General features: G+C 31.0%; 1 protein-coding gene across 1 annotated transcript in view; it reads left to right on the forward strand.

Annotated features, from left to right (window-relative positions):
* Positions 1-2,888: 2,888 nt before the first annotated feature.
* The window catches only part of LOC145321994 (inactive dipeptidyl peptidase 10-like), a 155,630-nt gene continuing 144,445 nt past the window's right edge, over positions 2,889-14,073 (forward strand). Inside the window, exons 1-2 of the mRNA XM_080163716.1 lie at positions 2,889-3,000; positions 5,764-5,853. Coding sequence (XP_080019842.1) covers positions 5,770-5,853 — 84 coding nt within the window. The 5' untranslated portion in view covers positions 2,889-3,000; positions 5,764-5,769. The remainder of the gene's footprint in view (positions 3,001-5,763; positions 5,854-14,073) is intronic.

The raw sequence follows: 14,073 nt of genomic DNA on the forward strand, positions 1-14,073 counted from the left end.
TAATCACATAATTTTAATTGGTGTAGGTGACTAAATTCCAAAATACGCTACCCAATACCCATTAATTTGACATATGAACAAAAATTATTTTCCAGTATGGGTTTAAATCTGATTGTTGTCCGCTGGATTAGAACCGGTTCTCGGCCATAATGAAAATTATGTATTTTTATTTTATGCACAAAAATTTGAAATAAAAATAATAAAATTAAAACCAGTTTTGTATGCCTTGTTTTCGGCACCTCGGTGCTAAAAAACTGGTCAAAAACTATTCTTTTTCATATATGCGGAAAGCTTTCTATAATACGATTCGATAAATTACTTTTTTCCTTCTTTTTAAGAGTGTCTGAAAATTGTTAAGTTTTTGGCAAACAAATAAGTAAAAAGTTTGTTTGATGGACAACGTAAAATAACAAGTGCAAAGTTATCCAAATAAAGCAAAACAACTTGATAAACAAAGTTATCCCTACTGTAGATTATAGTTATATGTGGAAAGTTTGTACACTGATAATTTTATATCCACCAATCAATTAACCAATGAAAAAGAGAAGGTGTCATAGAACTTTGGGGACCAGTATAATTAACAGCCAAATATAAATTTGGTTATGTTATATTGAGTACGGGTTTTAGAGAAGTGTGATTCTGATAATCCCTGTGTGATGCGTACGAACATGAAACGGCATTGTATGTATGATATACGTGGATATATTGACAGTGTAATTTTCGTCAATTTAACTTGCTAATATGGACATTAGTTATTAATAAGTTAATTCATAGATGGGTGGTAATGTTATTTTAGCCAGATGCGAGCATCACTTTGTCAGAGTATGAAATTCAGGTGCAACATCCAAGTATTAAAATATAGATGAAAACGACGGACATACAGCAGACTTGGATTGGGTACGCTAAAAAAAGAAAAAATAAGATTTATTTACATTGTAAATTTCACATATCAGAATTGTTTACATAATACATACCTCATTTTTTTCTCACTTTTTGTGTTACATTTTAGAGCAGCTTTTATTCAACTCAGTATCATTATATAAAAGTAATAGGATGGGTCTCTGTCTGTCTGTACCAGAGAATATCGCTAACCGCTGAACCAATGTTGTTCTTCTTTACACCGAAGTTTCTTAAAGGTTCAGTGAAGGTTTTTGAACTATTTTGGGAAAGGTACCACCAAAAAGAGAAATCGCCCAAAAAAATTAAACTCAAAAGTGGAGGATTATCCCCCACAACTTTCGTTAGGTGCCTACAGAGGTCTCTAGGGGCGTAGCTGATGGTGCTAAGTAAAAACACAAAAAATATAGACATAATAAACTGATGGACACTTTAAAATTGAATAAAAATACTTATATCAAAGAAAATATTTTTTTTTGGGTGTGATTAGAGCAGAAAATGAACAAATAGGTAAAGTGTGACATCGATAGGACTATTCTAATGTGCCTGAAATAACGATAACGGATTAACGGACTGTTCCTAATTATGTATAAGCTTCGATTTAAAAAAAAGGTTTATTTTGCGCTTTCAAAAAGCAGGTATTACCTTACAAGTGAACGAATTCTCACTAATCTATTGATCAAATATCTCCTCCCCCCCTCTAATTTTCAATTATTTTGAAAAGAAGGAGGGGGAGGGGGCGGTATAAGTGCTCAAAATTATACTTTCTATGATAGCGAAAAAAATATAACGTTTGTGTTAGGGTTGGGCCGGATACTTATTTGGCCGGATATCCGGACCAACCCTAGTTTGTGTACATTATGTATGTGAATAATATACATACGTTTCATTATGTATACATTTATAATAAAATACGTATTAGCATATAAATTAAGATTAACAAAACTCCCAAATGAAAATATCATATATCTGAAACTAGAAACTAATAGGAATCTTACCAAAAATTAAGCAAGTAAATTGAGAAATAAAACACAAGGATGACAACATTCATAAGTAGCCGAAAAAATGGTAAAAAAGCAGCTAAAAAGCTGCTTAAAATCAACCATATTGCTATGGAAAAGTTAGAGAAAATAGGTTTTTTTTCTGTGATGAAATAACTCGATGAATTGAAAGATTAGTGAGAAGATTCAATTAGTTTTTAATCAGATTATTTTCTCTTAGAGATAATTTTTTGTATAAAGCTACTCTATAACATGAAAATTTTTATTTGATTTTTGGTCATAAACTGGCGCTTCAAAACAAAGTTCCTTGTTAAGCATTTCTTTTGGAGGGGGGTTATTTTTTCTTTTGTTTGTTTATTTAGGTTAGGTTAGGTTATATTGGATACTGGGTAGCCCCATATTGCAGGTGGGGAGCACTGCTGGGTTAGGACAAATTTTTAATTTTTTATAATAGGGAGTGTCAGGGGGGTAGGGTTATTATTATTGATAATTTCATTTATTTTCTTTTAATTATCTAGCTTATTATTTTCTTTAAATGTTAAATGTTATTATTGCATTATATTTTGTTTAGCGTACATACGAAGGTTTCTAAACCCCCCTTAAACTTCACAAGATTATAGAAGTACTATCTTCAAATTTTTTCCTCCTTAGTGCTTTACATTTCACAGGTAAAAACCTCTGCACGCCACAGCTTAGAGCAGATTAATTATCATAAGCTTAGCCATCTCGATATATACATTCTTTTGTGTATTTTTTTATTCTTGTTTAATTAATCATAAGCAAAATACTTATCATATAATCTTTCTATTAATATCCTTTTATTTTCAGAAAAAATGTTATAAAATAAAAAAAAATGTAGTTGAATAACTATCAAAACATTTATTTAGAAATAAAAATAATGGAGTGAAACATTTTGTTAAAATTTGAATGAATCTTTAACTGTGACATAAAGTGAAACACTTTGACTGTGATTCGTTAAAAAAAATTATTTCAAAATGTGAATTGTAATATGATTTAATAAAGAGTGATTTTATATTTATTTTTGGAATTAAAAAAACTTAAATTTGTTCAGTGTGCCCTTCTGTTGTTCATATGTATTCTGGTAAGTGTTTTTATGTCAGGGTTCGACAGCCGCGCATTTTTAGTCTAAGGGAAATCAACCTTTTACAATTGTAATAAACCACTAAAAGTCTAAATCTGACCCTAATATAACTAACCCTCTTTTCAAAAAGCATCAAAACAAGTTTAAATTTGAGGCCTGACGAGCCATGATTTTTATTTTAAGCAAAGCTTTTCTATATTTGCCGATCTGTATTATAAGCATGTAAGTAACGTGCAATTGTTTTCAAACCGTAAGAAAGAAGAAGCACAGCATCTCTTAAGTTTTAATTTACCTGGCAAATGAGTTATTTATTTTTATGTTCACATTCACCCCTTTAGCATTCAAAAAGTACTTGTATTCGAAGGGTGTGTTGTGGCTGAAAAAAGGCTAAAACCATCCGAAAACTTTAATTTAGAAAAAAATAGCATAATACTTATCTTTGTAAAGTTTCCCTAGAATTGATGGAGAACCAAAACCAAGTTATTATCGAAATCTTAGGCACAGTCAAAATACATTACTATACTTTATATCATAGGTTTTAAAAAAAAATAAAGTTACCCTAAAGCTACATTTTATAAATTCAAATATTTTACTCTTAAAAACTTATTTTCTTTATTTTGAAAAGTGTAAGAAAAAGAAGAAAACATTAATGAGCTATATTTACGTAGTTCAGTGTGTTTTTAAAGTGAAAAACACTTTAGTTTTTTTAAAGCGTAGTTTTTCAACATTTTGAGTTACTTCGCCAAAATACCCCATCAATTGTTTTATTCTTTACGTAAATTGGGGGATGTGAATAGTATTCTTTTTTTTGTTAAATTAAATTAAGTTTTTTTTAAGCTGAGTTGAGTACTGGGTAGCCCCGCTGGGTTAGGGCAATCAGGTATAGGCCCCAAAGGAGTTTGGGATTTAAAAACTACTAATCTTAAATCAAGCCCAACATAAACAATAACATTATTGACGTGTTAATTCATTAACTTAGCTTATATGAATGTTGCAATCCTTGTTTACTTTCGTTTGAAATTGAAAGGAGTCAATAGCTGAGTTTAAAAGTTATTATTTTTAAATAATAACAATTGAGTAGTCATAAATATCAGTATTAGTTAGCAATAAGGGACTGTGATTTCATGTATTATTTTGTCTCTGAAATCAGTTCATGTCTATTTCACAATGATACATATAAAGTTAAAATTTTAAATACTACTTCCATGAAGAATCTCTCGCCAATCTATAATGTAAACAAAATCTATCTATCATTCCGTTTTAAGCTTAATATCTCGGTAACAGATGATCCGAATAGGCTGTGCTTCTCAGGTGTTAAACCCTCTGATCTTGTGTTAGTTTAAAGCTATTTAGAAGATTTTTAAAACATGTATTCATTATTACAACCTTTGCTGTTTAATCTTATCTAAAATTTTGTTTAATTATATATATACTAGTGGCTTCGCCCCTAGCCTCTAGGGCTTTGCCCCAAGAGGTGATAAAAAAATTAAGGCGAAATTCGTCAAAGGACCAAGGAAATCTTCTACAAAACATAAAGGACCAAGGAAATCTTCAGAAAAAAAAAATAAAAAAATAAAAAAAAAAAAAAATTTTTTTGGGGGTTGGGGATGTCTCAACCCCCAAGAAAATAGTTTAAAACCACCACAGGACCAATAGGTATATACCCTGAAGAGTAGAATCCGATCGGTTGAGTGGTTACCGAGATCTTAAGCTTCAGACGGACGGACAGATGGACGGACAGACGGACGGACGGACGGACAGACATCAAGCTACTTTGTATTATAGATTTCAATGGGCCACTTAACGGTAGGGGAATGGGGAAGTCGTTCTTCCACTTTAAATTTTAGAATGAAAAATTCATTCATGAATGGGAGGTATTCTCCCCAAAAATATTTATAAACCCACCTTTGCTACACACATACAAACATCTTGTTATTTTCATTATAGAGTCATCACAAATTTTCCCATATTATTTTTTCTTTTTTTTTTGTACCTTTAATATTTTTGTGTGCAAGAATTGTTTCTTCCCGCTAACATTGTTTACCTTTTCTAGAGGTATTCTTTATCCGAGATACAGGGATTAGTAATTATAAGAAAAATAATTATTCAAAACAGTTTAATCTTAACGACCATTCATTTATAAAACATAACATAAAAAAATATTTATTCATTGACAGATTACGTCCTGCCCTACGAAGCAGTACATACAATAATACACAAGGCTACTGCTTTTTATCAATATCATTATCCAGACAGTAGTAAATAAATTGATGTAAATTCCAAATTTTGATAAAAAAAATCACCCTTTCTTTATAGCAAAATTGATGGTTTTAAGTTTGCTAGTTTAACCAACAAATTAAGCTTTATAAAAATTACCAAGACAAGAAAATTAATTATATGATCTCTTTCTCCCAGTTGATTATCCATTTATCTAATCCTGCATCCCTTATTCTCCAATTGTAGAGTTGCTTAAGTGTTAGTCTGTTTCTCTTTTCCTTTTTTTGTATGTATTTGTTAGCAGGGATCCTAAGGGATAAGACGGTGTTCGAAATAAAAATAAACCAAATTACCCTTATGTAAATTAAAACCATAAATACATGCTTTTATTGACATCATAACTACGAATTTTGTAGGATTTTGCCTATTTAAAATGGTATTATAAATTTCTACTGTACTGTTTTCAATATGAATCTTCCCTGAATAATTAAGCAGTTTTAGATATCACAAGAAACACAAAGAACTGAAATAGTATTTTTTGTTTAGTAAGTTATGGGGATGGAGTTTCGAGGTAATGGAATGGATCCAAACTCTGATTTGGATAGAATGCTCCTGGGCAAAACTAGAGAGCTACAGGTATAGTTAATCTATCTATCTGTCTGTCTGTCCTTCTGGCTGTTTGTCCTTCTGCTTGTCTGTCCTTCTGTTTGTCTGTCTTTCTGGCTGTCTGTCCTTCTGGCTGTCTGTTTATCTATGTATCTGTCAAATCAAATAATTCCCAACTCTAATTTGGATAGAATGCTCCTGGGTAAGACTAGGGAGCTACAGGTATAGTTTATCTATCTATATGTCTGTCCATCTGTCTGTCGATCTATCTATCAAAAAGAATGGACCCAAACTCTGATTTGGATAGAATGCTCCTGGGTATATTTTATCTATCTATCTATCAATCCATTTGTCTGTTTTTTTTTATATCTATCTGTCTGTCTGTCTATCTATTACATAGGTCATAACTCAGATATGGATAAGATGCCTCCAAGAAGCTAAAGGCATCCTATTTTCGTATATTTGTTTGTCTGTCTGTCTGCATATATGTCTTCCTATTTGTATGTATATCTATCTGTTAACATTTCAACGTTTTGGATCTCAATTCTTGACTTTGATTAATGAGAATACATATTATTCAATATAATAATTTTCTACAATTAATCTGTATTTTTGTCGGTTTTCATACTTGAGTTATATTTAACAAGCGGTTGCACTCCAAGCTCCTAGCATTATAGGGTCTCTATATTCGAATATTCAAAACATAGCGTAAAACCAATCCAAGACTTTTATTTGAGACCTATGTAAAGCTTTCCTAAATTGGAGAACTTAATCGGTTCAATGATAAGTGCATTTTCATGCGTCTCTGATTCTGTCTTTAAAAAACTTTCCCTAAATAATTGTTTTTAATATTGCTGCGCTTCTTTTGAGTATTATTGTCTTTGTTTCAATATACATATCTCTAGTTACTTTTAATATAATAATATTGTTGATATGAAACATGTTTTAGTGCAACTAATTATCTATGCAATAGTATTAGTATCATTATCATAATATTTTTCCTATTTAGTTGGGGATAGACAGCTGCCTTTGCAATTTTGCATTGTCTTAAAAAAAAGGACCAAATCCAAACCTCTTTCTATTTAAGTAGATTTACCTAATCTAATATTTAATTAGTACCTATGGAGATGATTGATAACAACTTCTTAATAGCAAAACTACTATACAATTCACTTTGACAGTTCTCCATAAAGCTCTGGTTGATTTTTTTCTGCAGCTAGTATAGATTACCTGCTGATTTTTACTTGGTGAAGAGCTTCCAGGATAAAACTATCTTTGTCCGTCGGTATGTAATTCATTTTATAAAAGAAACGTTTTCTACTTCCTAATAATATCTCTCTATCTTTTTGTCCCTTTTTATGACCACTGGTTATCTGCTGTATATTTCACTTTGTCCATTGGTCGATACATGTTTTTTTTTTATGGATGTTGTCAATCAGTAAAGCCCTATCAGAGATATCAAACAAAATGTGAGGAAATTTTTTTTCGCGGTGGTCAATCCACGGAACATGTATTTAATTATATATTTTTCAATATTACATAACTATATTCATTTCTTAACCTAATTACAACATTGCATGTTAAAAGAATGGATATTAAGCAAGACCATTATTGTTCAATACGAGATTTATAAAAAGATTTTCAAATTTCTAGAAATTCGTAGAAATATATTGAAGCTTAAATTTTAGGGAAAAGAAATTAACTATATTTCTGATGAAACAAGGATAGTTGTGTACATAATTAGCATAACAAAGCTTACTAGCATCATATTTTGTAAAACAAGGGACAAACATTTCCATTGACAGTAAGCTGGGATGAAAAAAAAATACATTAAACCTTTATGTAATGAAACAGTAAATTGGTAAAATAAAAAAAAACTCAATGATGTAAGAAGAGAGCTGGAAAATGGCCTAGAACAATCCTGAGGCTTATATCTAACAAGGATGACAACATCCATAAAATCGAAGCACTGAAACGGTAGGACAAAAAGACATTAACATTTGTATAGTGTTAGAACTGAATAATCAGAATATAAATGTAATGTATAAGAGTCGAACCAAAATTGTAAGTAAACTTGTTGAAAAACTGCTGGATACAGAATAATGTTTATGGACATACTTATATTTTTAGGACTTGATCATAGAGTTGCGTCGCTTATAACATTATACCTTGTTGTCCAAGGAATTATTGTACCAAAAATCAGATCATTAGGATGATTAGATCACATGAAAATTTGTTGTTAAAAAAGTAAAAAAAATCGACATGTTTCAAATGGACGTACGGACATTCTGGTAATGATTATTAAGTTGCTACGCTTTTCAAATCGTACCTAACTACTAAAGGAATCACCATCCAAAGTTTGAAATCGATAGGACAATTCTAACATGCCTAAATTAACGAAAAAAGCTATCCGTTACGGACGGACGGACCGACTTTAATAGCAGAAAAGCTTCGCTTTTAAATATAGTCTAAAACCATCCTGACACATATGAAAAGCTTCCATAAAAATAATAATAAAACAGTTTAGTAATTATTGAAATCATAAGCTTCAGACAAAATAATATTACTACTTAATATTTTATTTTTAGGATAGAGAAATTTAAAATCAATTCATTGATACACAAAAAATCATGAAATCTTGTAGTCTTATTATAATTAAGAAATGCATAAATTTATCATCTATTGTCGTATCTCCTTAGATCTCTGCGTTTCTGTTGATTTAAAGGAATGGATGTAAAATATACGTGGATATTATGACAGGGGGAATATTTGTCGTCAATTTAGTTTGCTAATATTGATGTTGTTTATTGGTCAGTTCTTTAATCCAATTGGATGGTAACAAAGATGGGTGGGAGGTATTGTTATTTTAGCCAGCTATGAGTACCGCTTTATTAGAGTACATGACATTCTGGTGTAACATCCAAGTAATAATATATCCATTTTTACAGGTAAAATGTTGTAATAAGGACAAATTACCCGAGTTTAAAAAGTGCACACAACAAACCAGGGATTCAAAGGGATAAGCGATTGACCGATTTATTGATGTACATTCCCAATCATGAAAAACAAAATTACCCCTATTGTAGATTGTAACGAGTGGTTGAAGAAACGTTAGGGCACTAAACTAAATGAGCCTACCAATCAAAATTTAATAAAAGTTGTTAAGCCAATGAATAAAACAAAACTATATGACTTTATGTTCTACTAGCGGCTACGCCCCTAGAGGCCTCTAGTGGCACTTTAAATGTTTTTGTTTGTTAAAGTTAATTTTTATGACGATACCTCTTTATTTGACGTTGAAGTCTCCCCTAATTTTTTTAAAATTTCGATTTTTTTGTCATTTCTCTTGGGAGGGTGGTGGTACCCTCCCCCAAAATAGTTATAAACCTTCCCGGGACTTATGAGAAGCTACCCTGTTAAGGAGAACCCGATCGGTTCAGCGGTTAGCGAGATCCTTCGGTACACACAGACACACAGACAGACACACAGACATCCTGTTACTTTAGTATAAGGATTGGAATACCCGGACCAGTGTCCCTCCCACCCTGGCACAACAACACAAAAGAACAAGAATGATTGTGTCTAAAAGAAGCGAAGCGGCAACAATAAATATTTGTTTTTAGTAAGGAAAAATAATTGTAATACAATAAGTATTTAAAAATGTTGAAAATCAAATTATTCTGTATGTGTAAATAAATACATTGGAAGAATGAATATTGACTTAATGTGTAAGGTTAAAGACAGTTTAAATAAATTACTTTAAAGGAATCATGCACATTTATACCCCCTTTAGAAATTAAAAGCAAAGGGGGGGTAGATTGCTGTGTGTTCGTTTATTACTTTAAGTTAGGTAAGGTTAGGTTATATTGGGTACTGGCTAGCCACGTAAGGTTAGGGAACCGTACGTAAACATATGAAATAAAAACTACCCACCTCCCTATTTATTCTGTTTTCTTCAAAAACCGGTGCGAGGTTTCAGTGTCCGACGGGCCCTTAAAAGAAAAGCACTACCTACCATAGTTGTAGAGTGGATGCATTGGTGAAAAGTAAACACAAGCTGTCAATTTTTATAGTTTACAAACCACATGCACATTTTGTGGGATTATGGTCAGGGAGGGAGGGAACAGTAATACAACGATAAAGTACACACAAGCCTTCGATTTTTATAGTTTACAAACCACATGCACATTTTGTGGGATTATAGTCAGGGAGGGAGGGAACAGTAATACAATAATAAAAGTAAACACAAGCTGTCAATTTTTATAGTTTACAAACCACATGCACATTTTGTAGGATTATGGTCAGAGAGGGAGGGAACAGTAATACAATAATAAAAGTACACACAAACTGTCAATTTTTATAGTTTACAAACCACATGCACATTTTGTGGGATTATGGTCAGAGAGGGAGGGAACAGTAATACAATAATAAAAGTACACACAAGCTGTCAATTTTTATAGTTCACAAACCACATTTCACAAACCACATGCACATTTTGTGGGATTATAGTCAGGGAGGAAGGGAACAATCATAGACAATGGCTTTTAAACCTGTTAATAACTGCTGGATTATAATCGGTTCTCAGCTATACTGTCATGTTTAACATCTTATTGATTATATTGGTGAAATACAAGAAGTAAATTTTTAAAGTTTATAAACCACAAACATAATAGATAACAACTTTTCCAGAATGGCTTCAAAACCGATTGCTATCCGCTGGATTAGAACCAGCTCTCAGCCAAACTGAAAAATCATGTACAGCATCGTATTACAGACAATTTTCCACGCTTACTAAAATAAACATAATAAAATTATAACCTTCTGCCCCTCCGATCTTATATTTTTTATTTTAAAATCCGCGGAAAGCTGTCTACAATACGGAGTGATAAATAACTATTGATTAATTTTATTTGATTTGTTTTTCCTAAAAGATTTTAAAACTTTTTTGGAACTTTGAAATTCTTATAATTCATAAAAATCGTATAATATTCTAAGATCGAGTTCTATTGCCATTGTTTGATAAATTTATTGTAATTTCTTTAAGATTAAGAAAATTTGCAAAGGGTATTTAATAAGAAAAGTATTTTTTAAAAGTTTCATTAAGATCAAAATTGTCACAAAACAGTGACAGATACCCAGAAGTCAATGAATGTACTCAAGCTTAAAAAGTACAAGGATAAATAATCACTAAAAATGAATATAGCATTCGTGAATTTATTGCCTGGGAAAATTCGTCATAAATTTAGCTTGCTAATATGAACATCATTCATTGATCAGTTCGTTCATCCAGTAGGAGAGAAGTGAATGGGGTAAAGGGAATTGATGGGGGTCCAACAATTTTAGCTAGCTGCGGGCATCAGTTTATCTGATTACATGAAAATCTGGTGCAACATCCAAGTAACAATATATCAATAACAATAATAGTAAACCTCAACAAAACCAAAATGTACCAGGCACGTCCAAGAGGGGGGGGGGGGAGGTTAAAAAGTGACCCCCCCCCTCTCAAAAAATATTGAATTTGCGGTTGCAGTAACCCATTTTTTTTATTTTTATCCTCCCATTCACAAATAGAAAATTTTAGACGTAATTGCCTATATGACATTAAGATTATCCCTTCCCCCTCCAAACTTTTAATTCTTAATTTTTACCCCCTCAAATGAAAAGGCTTTGACGTCCTCGATATGTACAAAATATGTACTGTATAGAATTGAACCCTGAATTCGCCTTCCATCCTGAGAGCAAGACAAAAGAATGAGATATTAATAATATCAAAAGAAAAGTTTCACAGAAAAGAATAAATTAAATTTCTTTTTTTAACTTACAGCAAAATAGATTTATACCCCTTTTCAGTTTTAATATTTTTCTGCAAGCATAAGCGTTAGTGAACATAAAATATATGTATAAGTTTAGTTGTATCATCCACACAACTACCTGGCCCAGTTGGAGAAGACCCTTTTAGTATGTTCTAATTGCTTTCTGTTCTCTTGTAAGGACTCGGTTTATTTATATTTCTGACGCTATTATCTGATTTCAATAAACCAAACAAAATGAGGACATTAATAAAAATAAAATAGTTGAAATATATTTAGCCCTAAATCTTATGTTTAATAAATTATTTCTCACAATTATTAGTATCTCAAGCCACGTGGAATATTTAAATTAACTTAAATGTTCATTTTGTAAAGATTTGATAGTGAATGTAGGCATGATAGAATCGTCCTATTGAATTCACTATTGTTGATTTCTGCAATTTTGAGATATAAAATTGAAACTGAACAACTATATACTAATTACTAGAGATACAGACTAGAATTCTTTCACTAAATTAATTGATGAGCATCGTAAATGTGGATGGTGTAATCCTTGTTTTTTGTCACATTTATATGAATGTCATACTTGATAATAGATATAAAGTGAAAAGTGCAAATATAATTTAGAAAAGCGAATCATTTTTAAGAATCTTTTCTTGAAAAAAAATGATAAGAAAAAAATATTTCATTTCTTTGCAAATTTACTCTCTGCTTATTTTAGATCGCGGAGCTACTTTAAACTTTGGGTACGTCCGTCATAATGTAAGAATGTAAAAGCTTTATCGTATTGTATTGCAAATTTCTGCTATTTTGCAAGGTTTTGAACAGATCCACAAAATTTTAGATAGTCGAAAAGTTTCTTTAATATGTCACTGTAGGTAAGAGACAGTAAATTAAATCCCTTATTGAAGTAAAGTGTTTTTTAGTTTGTCCATATAGATCTTTTGATGACCTAATTAAGGTCTTCATTTTGAGGAAGTTTTACCTAAATAGGGCAGAGAATGAAATTTAGCTCTTTTTTTTCAATTACAGACTTGGTATGGTTGTCTGCTATTTTACATTTCTCCCTCCACTAAAGGCTATGGGTGCAGACGTCTTTTAGGGTCTTTAATGATATGTCTAAAGGAAAAACTACACAAATTGTCATTTATTTAGTCACTGTTCCAAAATAAAAATTTCGTTCCTAGATTTTAATTTTACGAAAACAAGGATTCCAAAATCAATAAAAGCGACACGCTAATATCAGGCGGTAGTATTAACTTCTTGTAGAGTGTCAGAACTTTATAAGCAGAACATTCATATATAACAAAATTGCGCAGATATAGGATACTGTTTAAGGACATATTTTAGGATATTTATATGATATATTAAATAAGAATTGTTGTCAAAATCATACTCAAGTATTAAAGAAATACTTATACACTTATTAATCGAAAGGTTAATCTAACTTTCTAAAATAGCGAAAATGCTATCAGTTACATACGTACGGACTTAACTTTCAAAAATTTGTATATTTCGGAACACATTTGTTAGAAATAAATTATATTTTTAATACAAACAATGCCAAATAACTAATTAATTCAATAGGAGAAATAGGAAAAATTAAAAGAGACAAAACAAATTGTCAATAGTTTTGTCATTGTTGATTGATAAAAAGACACTCCTGTTTTCTCGTTAACATGAACATATAACTTAATCTATTAAAACTAGGAATTGTAGGTTTTTTTATTATCCATTACCCTATATCACTTTATCTTAAGGTTTTTTATTACCCTATAACTGTATCTATGAATATGCTATACATTCTAGGTTTTTATTTATTATCCATTAACCTTTCACATTGTCAATAATCAAAATAGACATTATAGTTTTTTATTATCTATTACAGTTAGGGAGTTGAATCCATTTTTATAGAAGCAGAAACATAATCTATGATTATGGTTTGGACCCTCTAAAACTGTAATCTCCAGAAGATATCTTCACCAAGAGAAGCAAAAGTGGAATCTTAAATTTCAAAAATCGTATCGGCGTTGAAGATATCTTCACCAAGAGAGGGGAAAGTGGAATCTTACATTTCAAAAATCGTATCGGCGTTGAAGATATCTTCACCAAGAGAAGGGAAAGTAGAATCTTAAATTTCAAAAATCGTATCGGCGTTGAAGATATCTTCACCAAGAGAGGGAAAAGTGGAAGGGTAGATTACAGTTTTAGAGGGTCCAAACCATAATCATAGATTATATTTCTGCTTCTATAAAAATGGATTCAACTCCCTAACTGTATTACCCTATAACTTTATCCATGAATAAAACTAGGTATTATATTTATAGTCTATATCCAATTAACAATGTGTAAAATAGACATTTAAGGTTTTTAAGTAATTCAGATTTTTATTTTTTGGTTATTACCCTACCCCTTTATCAATGAATAAACTAGGTTTTCT

Source organism: Acartia tonsa, chromosome 6, assembly GCF_053477335.1.
Source record: "Acartia tonsa isolate MP-2025a chromosome 6, ASM5347733v1, whole genome shotgun sequence".
Taxonomy (NCBI): domain Eukaryota; kingdom Metazoa; phylum Arthropoda; class Copepoda; order Calanoida; family Acartiidae; genus Acartia; species Acartia tonsa.